Source organism: Macaca nemestrina, unplaced genomic scaffold, assembly GCF_043159975.1.
Source record: "Macaca nemestrina isolate mMacNem1 unplaced genomic scaffold, mMacNem.hap1 Scaffold_63, whole genome shotgun sequence".
In the NCBI taxonomy this organism is placed as follows: domain Eukaryota; kingdom Metazoa; phylum Chordata; class Mammalia; order Primates; family Cercopithecidae; genus Macaca; species Macaca nemestrina.
The window spans coordinates 191,369-217,500 of NW_027257795.1; the positions used below are offsets into that span (position 1 = coordinate 191,369).

The 26,132-nt window shown below is 47.4% G+C and overlaps 1 protein-coding gene and 1 long non-coding RNA gene across 20 annotated transcripts in view; one reads left to right on the plus strand and one right to left on the minus strand.

Annotated features, from left to right (window-relative positions):
- LOC139361570 (disco-interacting protein 2 homolog C-like) overlaps positions 1-26,132 on the plus strand; it is a 60,680-nt gene that overhangs the window by 18,078 nt on the left and 16,470 nt on the right. The window contains exons 4-6 of one of the 19 annotated variants that reach the window (XR_011619124.1): positions 7,632-7,783; positions 9,126-9,184; positions 10,396-17,993. The exons of 4 other annotated variants lie outside the window; for them this stretch is intronic. Coding sequence is in view for 10 of the 15 variants with exons in the window: in XM_071090147.1 (XP_070946248.1) it covers positions 22,829-23,028 (200 nt within the window). In the remaining 5 variants the exon portion in view is untranslated. 14 more of the 19 variants (XR_011619126.1, XR_011619125.1, XR_011619122.1 and 11 more) reach the window with 14 other exon arrangements.
- Positions 1,482-26,132, minus strand: part of LOC139361574 (uncharacterized) — a 158,136-nt gene continuing 133,485 nt past the window's right edge. Inside the window, exon 2 of the long non-coding RNA XR_011619129.1 lies at positions 1,482-18,670. This is a non-coding gene — a long non-coding RNA (uncharacterized lncRNA). The remainder of the gene's footprint in view (positions 18,671-26,132) is intronic.

The following is a 26,132-nucleotide window of genomic DNA, read 5'->3' on the forward strand; positions in this document are numbered from 1 at the left end:
TGTAGCTTGAGGAACCAAGGAGTTTTTCTGTCTTGCAAAGCCGTCAGGGAGGATGTTCCAGGCTGGTGACTGCTCCATGAGGTATTCAGAGATCCAGGTTCCTTTCAGACCGCTGCTCTGTGTTCCCACGGACACGGCTGTCCTTGCTGTGGTTGGGACTGGGTGATTGCCACGCTGGCAGGGGTAGGCTTAAGGTGAGAGTGGCTAGGATTTACCTAATCTACATAATGACAGGGAGCCTGGGAGTAAAGTGTAGCCATGGCCTGGAGGATGGATGATGGATGTTGGTGAACGACTGTCTGCACTCACCTCAGCTGGCCGAGGGATGGGAAGGACGACTGATGATGCCGTTCAATGGTACCTGGTTCTTTCAGATTTGACTTCCTTATGGATTTTCTGCTGTAAAGAGGAGAGAGCCTGTGGTTCTAGGCCAAGCATCTCACTCATCTCATAACATCTTGTATCCCTTAGCCAACATTTTTGTCAAGTTTCAGAAGTCCTATCAAACTGGCAAGCATTTCTCAGTTTGGTTTAACCATTGGATTTTATATCTGTGTCTGCATCTCTATTTTACATCTATGTGGTTATTTGACACTCTGTAGTACATTTGTAATAGGTTCTATTTGGTGGAAGTTACTCTCAACAAACCCTTGCTGCTACTTGAATTTTCAAGGTTGCAAGTAGAAAGGAGAGAATAAAAACCACATCTTCTCTAATTTTAAAATTTGTTGTTCCTCAAATCACACCAGAAGTACAAATATTACAAATTATAAAAGCAGTCAGAATCAAGGTTAAGAGATTTCTGGGTGATTCTGGCTAATCAGCAGTATTTGCTGAGGTGTGTGCAGCAGAGCAACATGCCAAGAAGCCCGGGACGGGGAAGAGTTGGGAGGCCAGGCTGTGACTTCAGAGGTGCTGTTGCCTCAGGAAGAGGAGCTAGATGCAGAGAGGATAAATGACCACAGGTGTGACCACCGCCGTCCTTGCCGCGGTACGGGGGCCTTTGTATGGGGCCCTTTGTGAGCTGAGTTATGAACCAGATGAAGGCTGTGCAGGCGTGTGAGAATCCAGGCCAGACTCGACGGGTGGAGGCTTGGCAGAGGTGAGGGGCCAGACAGCCTCGCTAAATGTGCAGTGGCTCACTGCAGACAGTGCCCATCAGTCGCCGGACAGACCGGCTTGAACTTCAGCCCCCATGGCAGCTGCCTTTACCTGTCTGCCTCCACCTTCTGAGGCCTAGAGGCGTCGCAAATGTGTGGTTTTTAAACAGATTTGGATGAGTTGTTTTCTGCACAACACACTTTGACAGACGGAGGCTGGTTCTCCACAGTGGCCCCAGGGACTTGGCAGGGACTGGTGGGACAGAGCCTCAGAGCACAGCACCAGCTCCCTGGGAGAAGACGGTGCCCGTGGGACGGAAGAAAGAAGAGGCACACAGTGCTGAGGCGTGAACTCTAGTTTGCTCTTAGACATGACACACATGCCTTCTGGAAGTTTGCATGAAGCACTGCTAAAGCCACCAGTGCGGATAGGTCCTTAGATCAGGAGACCCAGAACACAGTTGTATTTGAAATCCTTCACATGCTGCAGTCTCTTCAAAGAGGACTACAAGTCATCTCTAATAACGTTGTAAAATTAATTTTTTATTAAGTGCCATGGCTTTTTTTTTTTTTTTTTTGTGGGGTAGGGCCGGTGTGTGACAGTAAAACAACAGACGCAGTGACACAGCTGGTGGGTGTTGGCTCTGGGCCCCAGTTGGGCAGTTGTATGAAAAGAAACCGAAAAGTCTCTACAGTGGTATGAACCGAAACACCTGGATTATGTGTTTTCATGTATTTGACATAAATGTGCACATTTGTACGCTAAACGCACATTTTTCTATATGTAATAAAATTCACACCTTTAAATAGTTAACATATATTTTATTTTAGGACCTCCCCCACGATGTGAGGACTAATAGCCACCCCCTCTCCCCCCCGAATATTAAGAGCCACATCGCAGGGCGGTGAGGCACCCCTCGCGAGGTGGGGACTAATCGCCACCCCCTCTCCCCCTCTGGCTATTAGGAGTCACCTCGCAGGGGGGTGAGGCACCCCCACAAGGTGGGGACTAATAGCCACCCCTTCTCCTCCCGCTGGCTATTAGGGGCCATGGTGGACTCACAGCCTGTTTATGATATTGTGAGTAATATCATCTCCCTCTCTGGAAATTATGAACTCTTTCACAGATGGGTGTATACCCTCAGTGTGTACACCGTCAGAGGGTGTACACCCGTCTGTATTGGGAGTAATATCCTCTTCCTCCCTGAATGTTAAGAAGAATATCCCAGGACTGTTTGTACTCCCTGCATTATTGGGTGTCATATCTTCCTCTCCCACGTGGAAATTAGAAACAATATCACTGGGGGCATGTACACCTTCTGTAATATTTAAAGTAATATCATCCCCTTCCCTCCAGGATCATGGGAACAATATCCCTGGGGAGTGTACACTTTCTGCCATATATGTCATAATATCATCCCTCCCGCCTTGAAACATTATGAAGGACCATCTCACACGGGGTGTACAACCCTTGGTGCGATATTGGGAATGCAATTATTCTCTTTTCCCCCGGCATATTTGGAAAAATATCAGAGTGAGTGTACCCCTCCTGCCATATGAGGATTACTATCCTCTTCTTCCTTTCTGGATATTAGAAAGAATATCACACGTGGGTTTGCACTTTCTTCGATATCTGGAGTCATGTCATCCTCTCTTGTTTTGAATGGCAAGAACAGTGCCTTGGGGGGGATGTACACACCCTGTCATATTGGGAGTAATATTGCACTCTCCCCTCCTTGATAATTAGGAACAACATCCCATGCTCTCTGTCCCTGGATATTAAGAACAACATCACAGGTAGGTGTACACCCCCTGCGGTATTAGGAGTAATATGATTAATTATTAAACATCCATGATCGATATTAACAATTATCAATGATACTATTAATAGGATACTGTTATGGATAATTATTTTAAATATATGATTATGCATGCTTAAAATAATTGCTAATATTGTTATTTTATTACCAGCATCACTTAATATTGATTTAAGTAACAATTGCTGATATCATTATTTTATTAGTAGTGATATTACTACTGATTATTAATGCTAATCGTTAACATTTTTAACTATTTTACTATCTTTATTGTGATTATTAATGTCGATGATTACTCTTAATTTTTCTTATATTTATTAATATTAATAATTAATAGACTTGTTCCTGATATCCAGCGGGGAGGGGATGATATCACTCCCAATATCGAAGAAAGTGTACACCCCACTATGATGTTATTCCTAACAGCCAGGGGGTAGAGGATGACATTATTGAAACTATGGCAGTGGGTGTACCTCCCTTCGGTCGTCTTGTTCCTTATATCCTGGGTGGGAGAGGATGATACAACTCCCAATATCGAAGGGGGCGTAGACCTCCCCCGTGATATTGTCCCTAACATCCAAAGGTGGAGAGGATGATATTTCTTCTGATTTTACAGGGGGTGTACACCACCCCTATGATATGGTTCCTAATATCCAGGGGGCGAGAGGATGATATTAGTCTCCATATTGCAGGAGGTGTACACTCCCTAGTGATATTGTTCCTAGTATCCAGGGAGGGAGAGGACGATATCACTCCCAGTATCGCAGGGGGTGTACACCTCCTTGTGATATGGTTCCCTATATCCTGGGAGGGAGACGATGATACTAGTGGCAAAATCGCAGAGGGTGTACACACCCACTGTGATATTGTTCCAAATATCCAGAGGGAGAGAAAATGATATGACTCCCAATATCACAGGGGGTGTACATCCTCCTGTGATATTGTTTCTTATATTCAGGGGGAGAGGATGATATTACTCCCAATATCGCAGAGGTTGTACACACCTCCTGCGATATTGTTCCTAATATCCCGAAGGGGAGAGCATATTACTCTCAATATGGCAGTGGGTGGTACACCTCCATTGTAATATTGTTCTTAATATCCATGATGGGAGAGGATATGACTCCCAATATCGCAAGAAATGTACGGCCGCCTGTGATAGAGTTCCTAACATCTAGGTGGGGAGAGGATGATATTACTGCCCATATCGCAAGAGTTGTAAAACCCCTTCGATATTTTGCATACAGTCCTGAGGGGAGAGGATATTATTCCCGATAGCGGAGAAGGTATACACCCCCCTGTGACACTATGCTTAATATCCGCATTGGGAGACGATGACGTTACACCCAATATCACAGGGGATGTACACCCACCCTGGGATATTGTTCCTTATATTGAGAGGGGGAGAAGATGCTATTGCTCCCAGTGACGCAGGGGCTGTGGCTGTACACCCCTCCTGTGATATTGTTCTTAATATCCTAGGGAAGAGAGGATGGTACTACACCCAATATCTCATGGGCTGTACGGTGTCCGCTCAGAGATGTGTGGGGCTCTCTTACACAAGTAACTCCTTCTCTAACTTTAGCCACATGCTGGTCATCCAGGGGCCTCCTAAAATCCAGGAGTATAAAAACCAGTGGAATTTCTGAGAACCAAAGATGGCGCATGGCTCTGGTTGGGCTGCCACAGGCAGTTTTGTGAAAAGACAGAGATGTATTTCTCATAGTCCTGGAGTCTGGAGGTCCAAGGTCAAGGTGGGTTCAGGACTGGCTCCTCCTAAGGCATCTCTCCTTGACTGTCAGATGGCATCTTCTCTTGTGTCCTCGTGCGGTTGTCCCTCAATAGATGTCTGTGTCCTGATCTCTTCTTACAAGGGCATCAGTTCTAATGACTTCGTTACCTTCATCACCTCTTTAAAAGGCCTATCTCCACATACAGACACATTCTGAGGTCCTTGGTTAGGACTACAACCTGGGAATATTGGGGTATGCAATTAAACCTGAAGCAGATGGGGTCTTATAACCTGTGTCACCCAAGCTCATGCCAGAGCCCCATGAGGAAGCCCCAGGTCCCCCCTTTGATATGGTTTAGCTGTGTCCCCACCAAAATCCCGTCTTAAATTCTCATGTGTTGTGGGAGGATGGAAGTGATAATTTGACAGCAGAGAAGACAGTTGCTGCCAGGGAGGGGAGAGGGGACTCCAGACCTCCGAAGGTTGGAGGGTCCCAGGCCCTGGGCAGAGCAGGCAGCCCCACCCCTGTGACACCCCTGAGGATGGCTCAGGAGTCGGAAAAGGTGGAATCATATGTAGAGGCTGGTTGGGGAGATAGGAAGTTGTTGAATGAGTTTTTAAATGTTTCCATCAAAATTCTTACTGCACCCTTGGTGTTGGTGGGGACCAGTGGCTTCTCCATGTGCCTGGCTTCTTCCTGGCTCTGACTCTGGGAGCCTGGCCTGGCCTAGGGCTGCTGGTTGGATTCATTGCTGGCAGCAGGTAGAAGGTGGAGGAGGGAGAGGAGCTGTCCTCAGTCCTCTCTTACTCATGCCTGTCCACGTTAGCAGCCCCTCCCCAGGCATCCCTTGCCCATAATCTGGGGAGTGCTATTCTCACTTCCCTTGGGCCCTGCCCACCGATCTCCAAAGAATCCCGTCAGTGACTCCTTTTAATCACCTCTTTGCCTGTGACAAAGTCTTCTGGGACCTCCTGACTGATACAAGGGGAAGCCTGGCTATCTGTGCAACTTGTAAAAGTGAAGTGAGTCATTCACACTGGCATGTATCTACAAGTCACACAGCTTTGCAACTGGAGTGACTTTAAGCTCATCTAACCAAACCTTCCATGACAGATGAGGACACCCAGAATCATAGGATAGAAGTGACTTGCTCCCATCTGGGTCCGCCACGCTGAGACTCAAGCGCAGAGTCTAGCAAAGCACACTTCGTCCTCCCTTAGAAGGAAGATCCTACCCGCACGGCTTACCTCCAGCTACCCTAGGTCCCCCCACTCTCCCTTAGAGGGAAGTTCCTGCCAGCATGGCTCACCTCTACCTACTCTAGGTCTCCCCCACCCTCCCTTAGAAGGAAGGTCCTGCCAGTATGGCTCACCTCCACGTACCCTAGGTCTCCCCACCCTCCCTTAGAAGGAAGGTCCTGCCAGCATGGCTCACCTCCACCTACTCTGGGTTTCTCCCAACCTCCCTTAGAAGGAAGGTCTTAGAAGGCAGCACGGTTCACCCTCTCCTAACCTAGGTCTCCCCCACCCTCAGAGGGGAGTCTTTGGGTCAGTCACAAGACTACTCCGGACATCTGTAAGAACAAATGGTTTCCAGCACAGTCCTTTCCTGGGGTCTGCATTTTCCCTCTGGGATGCTTGGAAGTTGAAGGGGTCAGGCAATTCAAGTTCTCCCTGGTATCTCAGGGGCCACTGACACACAGGAAAATGTGCTGCTCTGCTCGCTGTTTGACTTTGATGGATGCAAATTTGTTCTAAATGAGCCTGACATTCATTAGCATGTAAACATATGTTACTGGTGGCGGCTCGCAGGGCCACATGCTGATGGATTTTATGGGCTGCCCCCGCCGGACATCACCAGGCTGCCTGGGTCTGTGCTGCTTCTGGCTAAGGCTCCAGATGTTTTGGTGCACTGTGAAGTAGACATTTTCGCTACAGGGTTATGTTTTTTTCCAAAAAAGAAACACAGACAAATCTGTGAAAAGAACTTGAGTTTATGCGCCGATCTACTGGAAGGAGACTCTTAGAATGTCAGCTGCTCAGTGTCTGCTTTGACTCCCGGGCAGTTCTCTCTGTCCTGTGGCTCAGATTCTATGGGGCTGAATTATACATTTGATTCCAGTTCTGCTCAATATTTCCCCACAAGTAGTGCTGTGGATGCGACTGATGCCTTTAGAGATATCTGCAGCAGGAACAGTGCAGAGAATACAACACGCCATGCTAAAATATTTTGAGCTGAAAGCAATTAAGAAGCGCTCTGGCCTTCCCTCTAGTTTCTGAAAAGCACACAACATAATCATATTATACAAAGACAAAAGTGCCCTTTCTCCCCTCTCTGCCAGAAAGGACGCAGCTCAATCTCTGTAGACAACTTCAGACCCTTATTCAGGAAACAGCACCAGAGGAATTTACACAAAAATCTATCATTTATTGGCCTTCCCACAATTTGTTGCCCCCAATGACCCAAAGTCCTTTTACTTTGTCTTGGCACTTCTAGAAACATTTATTATCCTTGTTGAAGATGTTATATAAAAGAAAGGTCTGAGCTGTCTCTTTGAGATTCCCTCATTCCCTGTGTATCTCTCATGTATATATGAAATATACATGCTAATAAACCTCCGCTTGCTTTTTTGGGGGTTCATCTGTCTTTTGTTATAGGAACCCCAACCAATGAAGCTAAGATGGGTGGAAGAAAAGATTACATTTTTCTCCCCTGTAGTAGCATTATTCTAGCAATAGCATTATTATTATTTTTTTTTTGGTAGATTTCTGTTGAATACACACACACACACACACACACACACACACACACACACACACACACAGAGCAATGTAAAAAGAAAGAAGTGTGGGGAGTTCTGATGAAATTTTAGGTCCCAGAGATACCTAAATATGTTGAGAAGTTGTCTTTAAACATTGATTTTTTTCCCACATTTATTCTCATATTTTTGATATTTTTTTCTTCTGAGATACCATTTCTAGATTGTTTTCTCTACATTTCCTTGCAAGTCCGAGAGAGTATGCTGGTTAGTAGTGTGTCCAATGCACTACCTCTGTCCTTGTCAGTAAAGAAATGTAGAAATTGAGAGGGATGTGAGAGTCACGCTACACAGAGATGGAAACACAGATAGGAGGTAAGTAAAAACACGTGAAAACCCAGCATTTCTGGAACTCTCACCTACTCCTGTGCCGATATTCATCCTTCAGCTCTGCCTCCGTTCTTCCTTTCTTTTCTCATGCTATGGGGTCTGCTTTGGAGACGTTATCTACTTTCATTCTTCCAAAGTCAAGCTTCTAGCTTTGGTTGGAACTGCAGACCCATTTACTCATTCAGCAAATACTTTCTAAGCACATGGATAGTCACTGAGAATACCGTGGTTCACCAACATGACCGTGGCCCCTGCTCTCACGAACCTGCAGCCTGATGGGGAGAATGGGCACTAATAAGACAATCACTCTAATGGGTTTCTGATGAAGAATTCAGGAAAGCACACCAAAGAAAGGGAAGCGGGGTTCTCTAAATTTATGCTGTAAAAGAATCTGGCGTATCTTGGGATGAGAGGTAGAAAACCGATGCATTCTGGAAGGTATGATCCCCTTGCAGTCTGGAGAGAAGTAGAGGTTGATTGTTGAGGGCGGTGGAGTGTAGGGACACCACGGTCTAAACAGAGATGGGGGTGCTGCAGAATGCCTCTTGCAGCAGGAAACAGGCACGTGCAAGGAAGTAAGCACGGGAGAAAGTGGCACAAGACAAGAATGAAGGCAGGCAGGCAGGGGCTGGGAGATGATGGTAGATGCTTTATTCTCTTAATAACAGCAACAGGATGCTGTTGAAAGCACTTGAGGGAGGTGGGGAAGTGGGTATGACATGTTTTGTGTTTGTAAAATTATCACATTGTCTTACCAAACTATACTCCCTATTTTTTAAATTTTACTTTAAGTTCTTGGATACATGTGCAGGTCTATTACATAGGTATACATGTGCCATGGTGGTTTGCTGCCCCTGTCAACCCATCATCTAGGTTTTAAGCCCTGCATGCATGAGGTATTTGTCCTAATGCTCTCCCTCCTCTTGCCTCCAACCCCCAACAGGCCCCCGTGTGTGTCGTTCCCCTCCCCGTGTCCATGTGATCTCATTGTTCAACTCCCACTTATGAGTGAGAGCATGTGGTGTTTGGTTTTCTGTTCCTCTTTTAGTTTAGTTTGCTGAGAATGATGGCTTCCAGCTTCATCCATGTCCCTGCAAAGGACAGGAACCCATTCTTTTTTATGGTTGCATAGTATTCCGTGGTATATACGTGCCACATTTTGTGTATCCAGTGTATCATTGATGGGCACGAGATATCCTCTTAACATGTGATCCAGCTATTGCACTGTTCAGTATTTATCCAAAGGAGTTGAAAACTTGTGTTCACAGAAAAACCTGCACACGGACATTTATAGAAGCTTTAATCATAATTGCTAATTTTATTGCAGCTTTATTCATAATTGCTCAAACTTGGAGGCAACGAAGAAACCAAAATGTTCTTCACTAGGTGAGTGGATAAATAACCTGTGATATATCCAAACAATGGCATATTCTTCAGCACTGAAAGGAAGTGAGCTGTCAAGCCATGAAAAGACACTTAGGAACTTTAAACATGCACGGCTACACAAAAGAGACCCATCAGAAAAGACTAAAGGACATTCAGAAAAAGGCCAGACTATGGAGTGAAACTATCCGTGGTTCCCAGGTGTTGGGAAGAGGGAGAGATGATGAGGTGGAACATGGAAATTTTTAGGATTTTAGTGCAACTGCTCTGTACGATGCTATCATGGTGGATACATGTCATGACACCTTTGTTCAAACCCATAGAACCAGCACCAAGACGGAGCCCTCATGTAAACTGTGGACTCTGGGTGACAATATGTCAACGTCGGTTCTTCAATTGTTACAAACGCTCCCTCTGGGCAGGAGAGTTTTTAGTGGGGGAGGCTGTGCACGTGGGGGAAGGGAAGGCATATAGAAGGACTCTCTGCACCTTTCCCTCAATTTTTCTGTGAAGGTGAAACTGCCTAAAAGATAGTGTATTTTTTAAAAATAAAGGAAAAAAAGGAAACAAAAAGTCCTCACGAAAATCAAATGAGAAAATGATCACACTGGGTGCTTCAGGTCAAAATGGAAGAACAGGGGCTGTATTTACCATCCCACCTGATGACTTTTTCCTCACTGCTTTTCAGCATTTTTTTGGAGTCTAGTCAGTGCAATAAGGCAAGTTAAAATATATAAAATGCACCCTTATTAGAAAAGATTTAAAACTATCTGGATCTGCAGGTGACGTGATCACCTGTGTGGAAAATCTCCTGAAATCACAAAAAGCCACTAAAACTAATAATAATAAATTACTTACTAATAAGTGAGTTTGGAAAGCTTGCAAGATACAAGCTAAACACATAAGCAATATCTCTTTATACACTGGCAAAGAAATAATTGGAAATGGAAATTTACAAAGCAATATTATAGCACATCAAAACATGAAATACCTCAGACTAAATCTGACAAAAGATGTGTAAGATCTATACACTGAAAAGCAGGCAGTGATGTTGAAATAAATTAAAGAACTAAATAAATGAAGTGATATATTGTGTCCATGGATCAGCAGGCTCAATATTGTTAAGATGTCAGTTCTGCGCTTGTGGATCAGAGGTTTAATGCAATTCCAATCAAAATCACAGCATGATTTTTATTTTTATTTTTATTTTTCAGTAGAAATGAACTAGCGGATTCCAAAATGTGTCTGGAAATTTAAAGAACCCAACAGAGCTAAGACAACTTGGAATAAAACGGTGGAGGACTTACCTGAACTACCAAGATAGTGTGGTATTGGTATAATAAGAGAAAACTGGGTTAATGAAACCTCCTAGAGGGTCTAGTAATAATCTCACAAACATGTTACATATACGTAGTAGATTTTTGAATAAAGGTTCAAAGACATCAAATTAGAGAAAGGACGATAATGATAGAAGGATTAAATACCGTAGGCCAAAAAGAGAAAAAAGAGCTCCTGTTAAATATCTTCACATTGTTGTCACTCATGCAATTCAATTCACATTTTGTGTGTCTAAAAGTTGAGCAGACTTCTTCATTCTCTTTCCCCAATTCACTCCACAGAGATGCTGATGTCTTTCAGTGGAACTTGGAAGTTTGCTCTTCTTCTTAAAATGACTCTCTTAGATACTGTTTATGCAAGAAGTTGTGGGACTGTAACTTACAAATACTGTTCTAAACCTTGGAATCACACGTTCCCCTTTTTCTCTACTTATCGTTTCTAGTAAGTTTCCCATTTCCTCTTTCTCCTTCATATTTACACTGCATTCCTTTTAGTTCAGGCTTTTGTTACCCCACTTGATCTCTTGATGTGGTCACCTGAATGCCCTTCGTGTCCCAGCCTCCTGGAATCCTTCCTTCATGACCCTGCAGAACTGCCCTCCAGACCCGCAGGTGTGACCCGGAATCAAGGATCTCAAAGCCGAGTGGGATCTGAGAGGCTATCTAGACCAATCCTCCATTACAGACGTAAACCTTTTGATGACTTCACTTCAGAGCCCAAAATATTTGCACTGCAGGCAGAATCACCTAAATCACTTAATGTGATGTTCAGTCTTCCCGTGGTATCTTCCTCTCTGCATCTCCCTACTTTCGGTCAGCCATTTCTCACTCATGACACCGAACCCTTCATTCACATCACATTATTGTTCTTCTCCACACACACACACACACACACTTGTTTTCTGCCTGGGTTTTTTGTTATATTATTCCCTCTGCTGGAACTACCATTTTCCAAGATCTGACTACAGAATTTTAACGTATTCCTCAGAATGACTCACATATCACATATTCGACCAAATGGCTGCAGATTCTGTCACCTCCTCTCTTGTCCTATGGCAACATGGAGACTCTTCTTCTCTTAGCCAATAGGATTTATCATGGTCCTTCTTTATCTTAACAATAGTTTAGCAGGACTGAGAACTGGGAAGTAGATTTTTCTCCCAGGGGTGAGCACTGTCTTAGTTTAGCAGATCTCCCTGGGTCTCCACTCTGGTTGTAGAAAAGCAGCCCATAGGGCATGGTGGGGAGGAGAAGAAGGGGAATTAAGCTGTGGTGCATGAAGATGGACAGTTGTGACCCGTACTCCGGGGTTGGGAGTTGAGGCCACTAGGAAGGAGAAGCTGTAAGGATGAAGACGAGGCATAAAAAGTGATGCAGGCCGGGTACGGTGACTCATGCCTGTAATCCCAACACTTTGGGAAGCCAACGTGGATGGATCACGAGGTCAAGAGTTCAAGACCCGTCTGACCAATATTGTGAAACCCTGTCTCTACCAAAAATACAAAAATTAGCTCGGTGTGGTGGCACATACCTGTAGTCCAGCTACGCGGGAGGCTGAGGCAGGAGAATCACTTGAACCCAGGAGATGGAGGTTGCAGTGAGCCAAGATCATGACACTGCACTCCAGCCTGAGTGACAGAGCGAGACTCCATCTCAGAGAAAAGAAGTGATGCATAGTAACAAGACTGCCCGAGGAGAAAAGGAAATCAGCAACCTTCTCCAGGGTGGGATAGCTGAAGACCCTTTAAGAACAAAGGTGTCTACTTTCCTTCTTAGGATGCTCTATCGTGATTTAATGAACCCCTCACAATCTACTGTATTCAGTATTTGGCATGAGTCAATTTAGGGGAATTCTAGAAAACATAGCTGGCTGTTATCAGGTTAATGTAGATTGGGAGGAAGGGAAAAACCCCAGGAGCCACGTAGGAAGGACAATACGTGAAAACAGAAGAAACTTGGAGTCAGTTCACCCTTCAAACAAAATCCAGTTTCCAGAAGACATTGTGAGGGCTGCTGGGTCTTCCTCACCTGCAGATGGGGGATTCCAGATACTTATACTTGAATCTCACAGGATGGGGTGATCACCACCTGCTCTCAAATGGGATGAGTTACAATATCTTCTATCGGGAGGCAGTAAATAAGAGGTTAGGTACACGTCTGTAGTCATCACAATTCTGTCAAGATTGCTATTTTTACTTCCATGTCATAGATGGAGAGCATGATGCTTGTGGAAATGATTTGCTCAGGGTCTCACCATCAAAAGTGGCAGAGGAAAGATTCCAACATGTTTTAAAAGCTGCAAACTGAGCCGACTCCCATCCATGCTGTCATACCGACTGAGATTTCAATCCTCCTGAAGGCAGGAAACTTATTCCATTTGCTTTTATACTCTCCATAACACTAATGAGCAAGTTTTGCTCAAAGTAACACGGAATATTTTGCTGACTCAAGGGGTAAGAGAAGAGACTTAAATGACACCATCACAAGTCAACATTCAAGGAACAGAGACATTTAGCATTAGCTGTCTCAGTCAAATCAACAAACATGCACATTTATCCTTTACATGGGAGTAAGACAGCAAACACAATTGAAAAAATGAGCCAAGTGTAAAAAAAATGTGTCACAAAGGGATGGATTTAGACAGGAGAGCAGTGAAGTAGGTTATAAAATGGTCAGCATAATCCATTTTAATGAATTATTAGCTGAAACATGCAAAGCATTTAGGATTTCTGGGAGAAGTGTACAAACACACCAAATGTTTGTCCGACATTTTCTTCACTGCTTCTGTCTTTCCACAGGGCTAGAGATGATGTTGACCAACGGCCTTGGGAGGAGAGGTTGCAGCTGAGCCCACACCCTCTCAAACTCCTTCAGACTGTTTCTGTTTTTGTAGACTACTTTACCATTAACAACAAATCCTAAGATTTAATCAGTACAGCAGTCATTGGCCAGAGTTCAAATTTCTGATTTGAAGGAATCTGCACTCTGCCTGCCAGGATCGACTATTAATGGCTTCGTCCAGAGAGGAGCTATGTCTTTGCTCACTACAGAACAGTATTGAGGCTTCGAAAGGGGTATTTTGCTGGTCACCTCCTGGTCATCCTTCTGCTCACCAAGAGCAGATACTGTTCTCAGCCCCTTACATTTACAAGGTCGTTTAATTCTCACATAGCCCTTTCAGATAGATGCGACTATTACCCCCCTTTTACAGAGGAGGAAACCGAGAGGCAGAGGACATAGGTGAATTGTCCCAGATCACAGAGCTGGCTATGGAGCTGGGACTTGCACCCGGCCAGCCTGGCTCCAGAGTTCACTGCCCTCCTCCTGTACAGCACGTGTGACCTGCAGTAATCACCGCCCAAACAGGCAGGCACTGCGGATAGCCAAGCACACCTCTTCCGACTTCAGCACGGAGGAAGGTTCGTTTTCATTCTGGTGTTCAGCTCAGTTAGGACTGTTTTTATCACAAGGACGCACAACCCAGAAAGCTCAGTCACGTGCCGTTGCCTTCTACGGTCATGGTTTTCTACTTTTTGGCCCCATTTTCCTGAGGACTTGGCCTGCTGGGACGTGAATGATGCGTTACTACTGTAGAGACAGAGGTTCAGGTCTAGTGGCACAAACAGCGACAGACCCCATGAAAATGCGGGCGCGGCCCCTCCATCCCAACAGCCTGGATGGCTGCTCCATTCTGCTCCCATCACACACGTCCCCACCCAGCCACGCCCCTTCTCCTTTTCCCTACTGGATTCATCAAATCAAACCTCACTGTCCTTGGCAAATGTACAATTAATTTACTTACTGCCCAGAACAAAAGCGCACTTCCAGTTAACATGACACCCCTGCTGTAATAGAACAGCCTTAATTCAGACATGATGCAGGAGGGCCGTCCTGGAATCGGCAGCTGTTTTCTGGGGAAAGCCTCTGTCCCACCTGAGTCCCACCTGAGCCCGACACTTGTGCCACACTATCCCCATGGTGTCTGAAAGCTCCATGAAGACAGGGTCACTCTGACCCCTTCACACCCACAACGCCAAAGAGGAGCAGGTGTTCAGGAAAAGTCTCCTGCTAGTGCTGAAGACAGGAATACTTCCTCGTGGTGCCCAGAATGTCAGGAGAAAACAAAGCACCATGTGGACACCTTCCAGGTGAATTTTGGAACGACTGTACCGCATGCCAGTCATCCTTTTACAGAACAAAACCAATACCGGAAAACATGTGTCGCCCGCAGAGAGATGGTCCGTTTGACGGCTTACAAACACACCTACGTTACACTGAATTTGCCTCAAGCCACCGTCTCTGTGCTAATGTAAAAAGTCTCCATAATTAACTACTAGCCTTTTTCATCTGGTGCTTTTTAACAAGCAAGACAGTCCTGTAACACTCAGGCATTGTTGAAAACGTCAAATGGAAGCCTAGAAACCTCTTCCGTGCAGCTTCACTGCAAAGTATTTTGACGTGAGCCAAATCGTGCTATTCCTACATCTCCACAGGAAACTCAAGGCTTCATCAAGGAAATGCAGCATGATTTCTGCTAGGCACAGAAATTGTTGGGGGGGGGGGGCATGAGGTTGAGGGAACATTACATAGAAACCAACCCCGATAATCACCTGCATGAGAGCCACACTGGCCGGCAAGCCCCGGTCGGCTCAGTCTCCGCACAATCACAGGCGTGAGTCCTGGAGGGCAGACACCTGGCACTGCTGACCACCCCAAGGTCGTGGCCTCTGCCCCTTCTCTGCTGCCCATCAGTTCCAAGCTTCTGGCAACACCGCCTGCTGCCCCCACTGCCTCATCGACTCTTCGTGAAAAGCAAATGTTGCCAGGATAGCTTATGAGTACATTTGCCAGGAAAGCAGCTCCGATTGACGCTGAAACCCCCTTCTCACACCCCTGGCAGCTCCCTTGCCCCCGATGTGCACATGCTTGCAGCTCTGACCTTGCTCAGTGTCCACACAGGCTCTGTCCCCTGGAGAGCCAAAGGCAGACTCAATGTTGAGTCAGAAATACACAAAGAGGGTGACGATTGCGAACTGCCTGCCCCCCAAAACACAGGTTGAAATCCTCACCCTCAATGTGATGCTGTCAGGAGGTCTTTGGGAGGTGATGAGTTCCTCAGGCTGGAGACCCTTAAATGGGATTTGTGCCTCACAAAGGGGTCCAGCAAATCCCTCACCCTCCCATTGTATCAGGGCCAGAGAGAAGGTATGTGCCAACCAGGAAGGAGCCCACACCAGAACCCACCCAATAGCACCCTGATCCTGCCTTCCAGCCTCTAGAACTGTGAGAAACAAATTCCTGTTGTTCATAAGCCACTCAGTCAATGGTGTTTCGTTACAGCAGCCTGAGCTGCCTGAGATGACGATGCTCACCGTCCTAAAGAAAAGGCTACTCCCCTCTCCCAGAAAGAGGGGTTTAATTAAAATCCCTGTCTCTCCTCGCGGCCACCACAGATCTCACTTCCCCACCCCAAAAGCCAGCAGTTGCTAGGATTAAAGGAAAATGAGGATTGTTTTAGACCAGCCCCTCCATATCGGTCTGAAGCCTGTAACTTTGCCCACTTCCACGGTGGCCGTGTCACTGCATTGCCCATGTCAGCTCTGTGTCTGCACCGGGTCCCAGGCTCTGCACAGACTCCTCTAGCTGGCCATCCAGCACAGCCATTTCCCCTTCTGCATTGCAGGCTGTCCTTTGATATCGAACTCCCACCTTTCTGCAACCCAAGGCCTTCCGATCCAGACATTCGGGGTAAGCTCAGCCATGTACTGGAGTCGTTGACTCAGGTAACCCAGGCCCAAGACGTTGGCACCAACCGTCTACTGGCTGTGGGATCTGCATAGCTACTAGCTGCCCCAGCCACACCAGGGCCCGGGAGGGGAGGCAGAGGAACCTGTGAAGCTGCCAACAGCCATATGGGAACAGGGGCCCCTGGAAGGAGGAGGATGCTATGGCAGGAAATTCAGAGACAGAAACAAAGAGCCGCAGGGCTGGACAGGTCATGGCCAAAGCCTACACTGCTGAATTTTCCAGGTTTCTGAACTCAATCGCTGACCCACACAGCACATGTTTCCTGAGTGCTGACCCCACGTGGCATTGGATACGGCAATAAAGCAGGACTCCCACCTCCCCCTTCCCCAACACATACACAGGGCCTCCGTCCTGGCGGGAAATCAGGCCTGGGCGCCCAGCTGGCACAGCGAGCCTGGGAAGGGGGCCGTTTCAGACGGACAGTGGGTGCAGCCTTGCCAAAGCCCAGCAGTCACCTGCACTGCCACAGCCAGGCTGAGTCCAGATCAGCCGCACAGAAACCTGACCCGCTCAAGGGCACGGCTAAGCTCATCAGGGACAGACACCGTCTCCTGCTCATCTCCAACACTTTCTCTGCATGTCTAGTTACACACGGACAACGCAGTCTCAGAAGCACATCAGGCCTCCCCCTGCTCCTCTCTGTGGTACCACTGATGGGGAGGGGCCGGTATGGCCGCGAGGTCGCATACCCACAGCCATACCACGCAGGCCTTCGACGATTATTTCTGCCAAAGAACCCTGCTGCGGCTTGGAGCACACCATGGTGGGCGGGAAGCTCCACCCGGAGAAACAGCCATGCTTCTCCCCAGAGCCAACGGAGGGCACCCCCGACCCTGCATTCAGCAGATTGCTTACATTCTGGAAAACATCTGGGTTAATGGGGAACAGTAAAATGAAAAGGTCACACTAGAAAGGTTAGAAGGCTGTGTGAAGTCTCAGGAGGTCCAAAGGTTTCTGAACCAAGACTGCTGCGGTCAACGAGCTTACAGGAAAAGTTTCCACACGGGCCTTCAACAAGCAACACTCAGCAGGGAGGAGCCACGTTCTGCGCAGAACCTCAGAACCAGAACATCGGACACCACAAAGTCACATCAGAGCCAACAGCAACTGAAATACAGCGCTCTCCTAAGATGTGTGCGTCACCTGCAGAAAGTCACCACACATTAAGATGGGGGAAGAAAAGGATAAGGTTAGAAACAAATTTGAAGTAATTTCTGCATACGTAAAATTTCTACTTCCACTGGTTTTCTTTCTGGGAGTAACAACTTTTACATGAGATGCACATCCCCGTTGGAAGGAGTTTGGGTTTTCTGTGGGCAGAGTCAAGGGCTCTCCAAGAAATGTGAACTTTTTCTCACTCACTGAGCCGCGTGCCCTGAGGCCGTCCTGGCCTGCCTGAGCACCTCCCTGCTCTGCCTCCAGCCAGCTCCTTCCAGCACTCACCCCGCTGCTCCCAGAGCCTGCACTGGCCCAGGATCTCCTCTTCTGCTGCTGTCAATGTTCCACTTTAGGGCAAATAAGTTGGAAACTAGAAAGTTATAAAACCCCTTGACTTTTTAAAAATTTGTCTTCTCAGAAAACAATACTAATTCTACTTCCATGGTTTAATATGTTGCCCCCATCTGCATGTTCATGGATATGTGTTTTTATATATTTTTTTTAAATCAGTACTTCTAAAAGTATGCACTGTTGCTACATTCAGTTCAATTACATTTGATGTAAGAAGTTTTAATTTCAGTGAATTCAGGCACTCAAAATTTAAGCCCTCTGACATCTATTAATCAAATGGGAAAATGACAGGTAGATATTACAAAAATCAAGAGAAGTGTTTAATGTAAATCCTGCACTTTCAAATACTTCCACAAATGTAATGTATACATTAGTACATAACCTTGAGCATTTTCACAACTCTTTGCACTCAAATTCCATTCTTAACTTTTATAGATAAATCGACATCCATATGTGATTTTAAGCAGCTCAAACATCAGCTCTTAAAAACAACCAGAAATGCTGCGGGCAAATCCCACCAAGCAGCAAATAACGGAACTGCACCCAACAACCCAGGTACCTCCCCTGAGGCATCTGGAACTTGAGCATTACAAGCAGCCTTTGGTTTCTGAGGCACCCGAGAGTGGGGACTCCCAACTCCCCAAGTCTAAGAAGGCCTCAGCGATAAGGAAAACTGGTCAAAAAGTCATCCCTGCCGGCTCCCTGCCACGGGCTCCTCCCTGCCCGCCCTCAGCCACGTGCTTACAAGGTCTCACTTCCTCTCTGTCCCGCAAAGCCTGACTCCTGATTCCAGTCCTGCCGCTTACTGAGATGTGGCCATGGACGTCAACTGCACCTGTAAGGGGAGAAGCCGGTCAGGATACAGGATCCTGGCCATCCTGGCAGCGCTCAAGCTGATACTGTAACTTGGTAGTGAGTTACTTAATGCAAAGGTTTAACTTTGAAAAATTTAGATATGTGTATTCTAAAAGGGAAATTCTGAACGTAGAACACAGGCCACACCCTCACACTGATGTTGTCTGGCCAGCACTCTTTTGTTTGCCTTTTCAATAGACGTTTTTAAAAGCAGTTTTCCGTTCATAGCAAAATCAAGAGGAAAGTACAGAGAGTCCTCACATATCCTTTCCCAGCACAGGCACAGCCTCCATCATTCTCCTGCCCTCACCAGACCAGCATGTCTGTACGACCGACAGACCCGCATCAACACGGCACCACCACCCACAGTTCACAGCTCACACGAGGACTCGGCCTGCTGCTGCTCACTCTGTGGGTTTCACAGACGTGGAACGTCATGGATCCCCCATGAAAGCCCCACCTGGAGTTGCTGCCCCACCCTACACACCCCCTATGCTCCTCCCATTCATCTCTCCCCTCCCCAACCCCTGACAGCCGCTGATTGTTTGACTGTCTCCACAGCTTTGCCTTTTCCAGACTGTGCTGTAGTTGGACTCAGACAGCAGGCAGCCTTTCCAGATTGGAGTCTCACTTAGCAACATGCGTTTAAGATCCTTCTGTGTCTTTTCATGGCTTAGGGGTCCAGTTCTTTTTAGTGCTGAATAATATCCCAGTATCTGACATACCACAGTTTATCCATTCACCTACTGAAGGGCATCTTGGTTGCTTTCTAGTTTTGGCAATTATAAAGCTGCTGTCAACGTCTGTGTGCACATTTCCGCATGGAAGTAAACTTTCAGCTCCTCCGAGTAAACGTCCAGGACTGTGATTGCTCCTGTGGTCGGAGAGCTAAGTTCCACGGAAAACCGCCACGCTGCCTCCCACAGGAGCTGCCCCACTTCCCCCAGCGATGAGTGAGGGTCCTGATGCCCACACACCCACCAGCACGTGGTGGTGTCGGAGTTCAGGTTTTGGCCAGGCCGATGGGTGCACAGTGACGCCTCGCCCTATGACATAAGACGCGGGTCATGTTTCCACGTGTAGATTTGCCATCTGTGTATCTTCTTTGTTGGGATATCTGTCCAGGTCTTTCGTCCATTTTTAATCAGGTTGTTCATTTTCTTGTTGAGTTTTGAGAGTTCCTTGCACGGTTTGGATAACAGCCTTTATCAGATAAGTCTTTTACAGATGCGTTCTCCCCGTCTGTGGCCTCCCCTCTCATGTCCCTGAGACACTGTTTTTTATTTTAAAAAACACCTCAGACAGAAAATGGACCTTCCAGCCCACCACGTTCTCAGTTTGGCCGTGGTCACCACCCTCCCAGCCCTGGTTCCCACCTTTTCACGATCTGCTGGTCCTATGGGCATCAACCCATACCAAGTCCCTAACATATCTCCAATGATGGCAACGTCAAAGCCGGCAGTTTGCAGGTAGGAAGGAGCCGATGGAGGCCGGAGCAGAATGTGAAGGCCAGCGGATTCATCCCTCGGGGACCGGCAGGCCTCTCAGATATCCCCCGGGTCACCTCCCAAATGAAGTACCTGCTCTGGCCGTGGGCAGGAAGCAGGACCTGGCCCAGATCTCAGCATATTTGACCTGGCACGGCATTTACTGGTGAGCCTCCATAACCGGAAACTCTACTCTCTGGGGAGAATACATTTTCATTATCAAGGCTTTTAGGCTTTTAATTAAGAAACCAAAGAGCAGTGCCTGGAGTGAGGATGCAGGGACTCTGGGTGACCCACACGCTCGTTTCCACCTGGCACAAAGGACCCTGGAGTGAGGGTACAGTGCCTGCTCTGAGTCACCAGCACACTCATCATTTCTACATAAAGAACCCTGTGAGTCTGTCCCAGGACTTTTTAGCCTAGATCTAAAAATTCGCAGCTCAGGAAACCTTCATCATTTTAGGAACCTGAGGGGTGGGCCAGGGGGATCTCACAGATTGTGGTGCTGTCTATGGGGTCATCAAAGTGCAGCTGGGGCTTCCCGCAAGCACTTCAGGGAGGCCGTGCACTGGCCCGAGGCTGATTCCGCCTCCTATCCTCCGTTGTCATGCCCAGCCGTGAGGGGAGCCCCCCACTTCAGGAGCGGTCCCTGGCTCCAGGCCCTAACGTCCATGTCCAGGCCCCTGGTAGGGCAGCTTCTACCCCAGGGAGGCTGGGACTGGAGACAGCCTGGAGCTCTAGGCAATCCTGGCAACCACATGCTTCCCGAAGTGGCTGCAGACAAACTCCTACTTCCAAAACCTGGCACGGGCTGTGTGAGGCCTGGAACGCGGGAGGCGCGATTACCCTCTCATGGTTATCAAGTCACGTCATAGTCTCTTAGACCTATGTGTGACTAGAAGTATACACATTATGGAAGTGTATATAAATGTGAATACAGACACGCTTATTTTCCTTTTATATACCTTACATATATGTGTACACGTGCATATGTATAAAACATGGAAGAAAAAACCATACTTAAGATTTCAAATCTCAGTCGCAAAGGTCTCAGAAGCAAATTATTATTCTTAAATTCTAAACAAAGATGTAACATTTTACATTCTTACAAAACGTTCTCTATTAGCATTTTATTTTAAAAACTAAGAATGCATTGCACTCTCTCAATTTTGATTTTTAACTCAGCTCACAAAGGCCCCTGTACAAAGGCCTCCGTACCGCAGCAAGGATGGCGGTGGTCACACCTGTGGCCATTTATCCTCTCTACATCTAGCTCCTCTCCCTGAGGCAACACACCTCCGAAGTCACAGCCTGGCCTCCCAACTCTCCCCCGTCGCGGGCTTCTTGGCATGTTGCTCTGCTGCACACACCTCAGCAAATACTGCTGATTAGCCAGAATCGCCCAGAAATCTCTTAACCTTGATTCTGGCTGCTTTTGTAATTTGTAATATCTTTACTTCTGGTGTGATTTGAGAAACAACAAATTTTAAAATTAGAGAAGATGTGGTTTTTATTCTCTCCTTTCTACTTGCAACCTTGAAAATTCAAGTAGCAGCAAGGGTTTGTTGAGAGTAACTTCCACCAAAGAGAACCTATTACAAAGGTACTACAGAGTGTCAAATAACCACATAGATGTAAAATAGAGATGCAGACACAGATATAAAATCCAATGGTTAAACCAAATTGAGAAATGCTTGCCAGTTTGATAGGACTTCTAAAACTTGACATAAATGTTGGCTGAGGGATACAAGATGTTATGAGATGAGTGAGATGCTTGGCCTAGAACCACAGGCTCTCTCCTCTTTACAGCAGAAAATCCGTAAGGAAGTCAAATCTGAAAGAACCAGGTACCGTTGAACGGCATACTCAGCCATCCTTCCCCATTCCTGGGCCAGCTGCGGTGAGTGCAGCCAGTCGTTCACCAACAACCATCATCCATCCTCCAGGCCATGGCTACACTTTACTCCCAGGCTCCCTGTCATTATGTAGATTAGGTAAATCACGGCCACTCTCACCTTAAGCCTCCCCCGCCAGCATGGCAATCACCCATTCCCAACCACGGCAAGGACAGCCGTGTCCCTGGGAACGCAGAGCAGGGGTCGGGAAGAAACCTGGATCCCTAAATACCTCATGGAGCAGTCACCAGCCTGGAACATCCTCCCTGACGGCTTTGCAAGACAGAAAAACTCCTTGGTTCCTCAAGCTACAATACTGCAGAGTCTCAGGTCACAGCATCCTTACCTACCCTCGTCAGGAACCGTTCATGCTCATCAAGACATGAGAACAAAACTGCAGTGGCACAGTCACACTCGACGCAGACCACCTGCTGCTCACATTCATCGTATTAACACCAAAAAGCCACCGTGGTGGATATCCTGGATATGGACAATCGGCGGCTTTTTGCTGGAGATGTGCTTTGTGCATTTATCGCACGACCATCTTGGTGTCAGGAGGGGCTGTGCAAATGGCAGCTGTGCAGGTCACAGGGAGTCTCAACTCGCTCGACTCTCAGCCAGCTCCCACTATCAGTGCCCGCAGAGTCCTCTCCTCCGGGAGCACGTGCTTGGACGCCACAGTAGCCTGTGGATCCACACAACAGCACTGTGTGCCCCAGGAGCTTAGAAAGTACCACTGCATCAATGCCTCCACAGGTGAGGCCGGGGGCAGAAGCCAACCTCAAGCAGTTACGGTCCTCCGTGGGGCTGGCATCCAGGCAGGAAGGCGGCTCAGCGGCTCTCCTCTCACTGTGGAACTTCCTAGGTCCCCACATGAACAGAACCTAAATAACACGCAACGAACAACAGGAACGAGAACACGACCAACAGCTTCTGAGATGAGCAAGCTGGGCTGATCATGAGACACCTGACGGGGACGGTGCCAGAGCCCCTCCCAGTGACCTGTGAGGACGGCGCTGCCAGCATCTCCCTAAAACCAGCCCAAGTCAAGTTAGACTTGAGGCTTTCCAGGAGTGGGTAGATCCATTCAATCCTACAGTCTGAACCTTCCAGGCCGTGTCTCTTGGCCCTCATCTCACATATGGGAACCCGGACGCTGCACCATAAACGCAGCCCCAAGCCCTCGTTCCTTCTTCAACACCACACACCAGTACAGTGAACACTTAGGATCTGGGCATTCACATAAAATACTGCTTAACTAAAACTTCTGATTTAGAACATGTTTAATTCCTACTCACAGAGCTCAAAGTGTTCTGTCCTAGGAGGCGGTAGCTGTAACTAAGCATGAGAGAAGAAGGGATCAGAGTGGTGCCAAGTATTAAATATTCCTCTAAATCTATTCACCAGGTCGCCATGCTATTGTCACCTGCTTCATTTTCTGTCCTTAAAAGACAAAATAGTTACTTTTCAAAATAGACAACCTGTTTTACTGATGCTTAGCTATAAAGTAGCGAGCTACGTATCCAAAAGGGAGATATGGGAAAACAGAAAATGTCCACAAGCGATCGGGGTGGGGGGGCAGTTGCAGCAGCACCTGGCTCTGTTGCGCTGTGAGCCAGCCACGTGGGCTGGACAGCTCACTTAGCCACTGAAATTACATCATCTAAGATTTTGTTGCAGTTACTTTGATAAATTCTCCCTCTTGCTATGAAGAGTAAGGTTTGTTTTTTTTGTTTTTGTTTTTTTTTTTTGACTTGGAGTCTCGCTGTGTCACCCAGTCCAGAGTGCAGTATTACAATCATGGCTCATCGCGGCCTTGACCTTCTGCCTCAAGCAATCCTCCCGCCTCAACCTTCCAAGTAGTCGGGACCCAAAGGCGAGTTTGATTTCTTTGCTAACGAATTCCTAATTCACCTCGCAGTGGGCCTGTCAAGGCCATATGCCCGGACATCCACCTTGCCGACCGTCCATGTGGTCTCTAAAGTGGATGCACTCCGGTTGCCTGGGCTCTGCACGCGATACTGAGTCTCCAAGTCTGCCGCTGTATAAGGGACTGACAGCCCCAAGCGTCTCGACGCGCCACCTTGAGCCGGGCTTTATTCCACAGGGCGACTCTGCTTCCCGTGATGAGATGCAGCACGTGAGCACAGATCAAAGGGTATCAGCAACTAACCCATTCCCCTGGTACTAAGCAGAGGACCAAGAGTTTAGTTCCTTACTTATTTCCTACGGGCTTGATTCAAAACAGCTTTCTGGAATCCTGGGGACAAACATCTCTACCTGGTGAGAATTCTGGCTTTAGTAACGGAAGAATCACCTAAAGCCCATTTTGTAACTGCTGTTCTCATCAGAATTTGAGGCCAAAGGTAAAAATAAAAGGGGGGCTAAGATCGTGACACCCCAGTTTGCACAAGGCCAACCAGCCTGCTTGAGGGGGTAAAAGGAATAGGATTTTTAAACTGCTGAGTTTTAAAAACGTGGCTGTAGGCTGGGCGCACTGGCTCACGTCTATAAGCCCAGCACTTTGGGAGGCCGAGGTGGGAGGATTGCTTGAGGCCAGGAGTTCAAGACTGGCTTGAGTAACACAGCAATACCCTATCTCTTTAAAAAGAAAAAAAATGGTTATTAAAATAGCAATAAAAAGGTTAATACAATAAATTACTATGTCAACATGGCACCCCCTGCTGCCAGACGAGGTGCAATCTCTGTGGCTGTGAGGTCCGGAGAGAAATGTAACCGGCATCATAGGGAAGGTGGACCCCAAAGCCCCACAACATTACTCCTGCACAGTGTGTTAACCAGCATGAAGTCTCCTCCACAATCAGAAGCCTGGTTTAGAGGAACGCTGCCCACTGGACCTGGGTGGACTCCAGATGCCGGCCGACCAGACAGCCCCACCCTGGGACCCTGCCGGCAGCCCCGACTGGACAGAATGGCCTCATGAGTGTCCTTTCCCGCCACAGGCTGCAGACCCCGAGCCAGTCCTGGCTGTGACTGAGGCTGCGCATAAACGTCTGCGCCCAACAGCTCACCTTTGTACACGACACGCCCAGTCCACCTCATTTCAAATGTTACACTTGCCCCAAGGCGAACACGGATGTTACAGGTTAACTCACTGCATGTGTGCTAGACTTTCCCTGTAAGTGTTCAGACATTGCACGAACCGGATGAACAAACCCCACTTTCCCTGTAAACGTTCAGACATTCCTTGAGCACGATGAACACACACAGCCAACAAACCCCGGAACGTGTAATGCCGCGGCCTCCTCTCCTCCTGAGGGGCGTGTGCTTACAGCTCCCCCAAGACCACATTTCCCAAAGCACAGAGTGTTACTCTGAAAATAAAACCTCCTTTTTCCTTCCTCTGTACATCTCGTGGTCGTGTTAACAACTAGTGCTACAAACGCAGAGAAACGGGGTATCATCCGTGCTGCTCACCGAATTCCTAGCACCAAAGCTTCAAGGCCCCCCAGTCTGAAGGAAGCTTCTATCGCCCTAAAGCCAACTCTGGAGACGAAGGCCAAGCTGGGGAAAGGCTGTGTCTCTGCAAATCCACGCCACGGGGCCCTCTGCAGTTGTGTGTAAGGAACTCTTGGCCTGTCCTGGGGTTTGGGGAAATCAGGATGCAAGCAGATACCGTATGCTCTGCCACGGGACCGTGAAGTCTGCGGAACCTCAGAGGAACACGGAGACAAATGGCTGCACGACTCCCACAGGCCAAGCCTCGATGGGCGCCCGTGTCAAGAACACAGACACGCCGGGAGGGGCAGCCGATGCAGGCAACGCCTGCAACCCCAGCAAGCAACAGCGTCTCAGTGTGGGGGTCTCTGGCCAGGCTCCACCACAACTGCCATATTCTGTGGCAAAATTTTAAAAATAGGTTTTAACTAGTTATAACTCTAACTTGTTTTACACATAAACAGAACACAGGGTACCTACCAACAGGCTCCAAAATACTTTGCCTAGAACCAAGTCTAGAATGCAGATGGCTGTTGCTCTGAGTGTGAGGAGTCCCCTGTAGTGCCATAAATCCTAGATCTAGGTGACTAAGTGCTCTTCC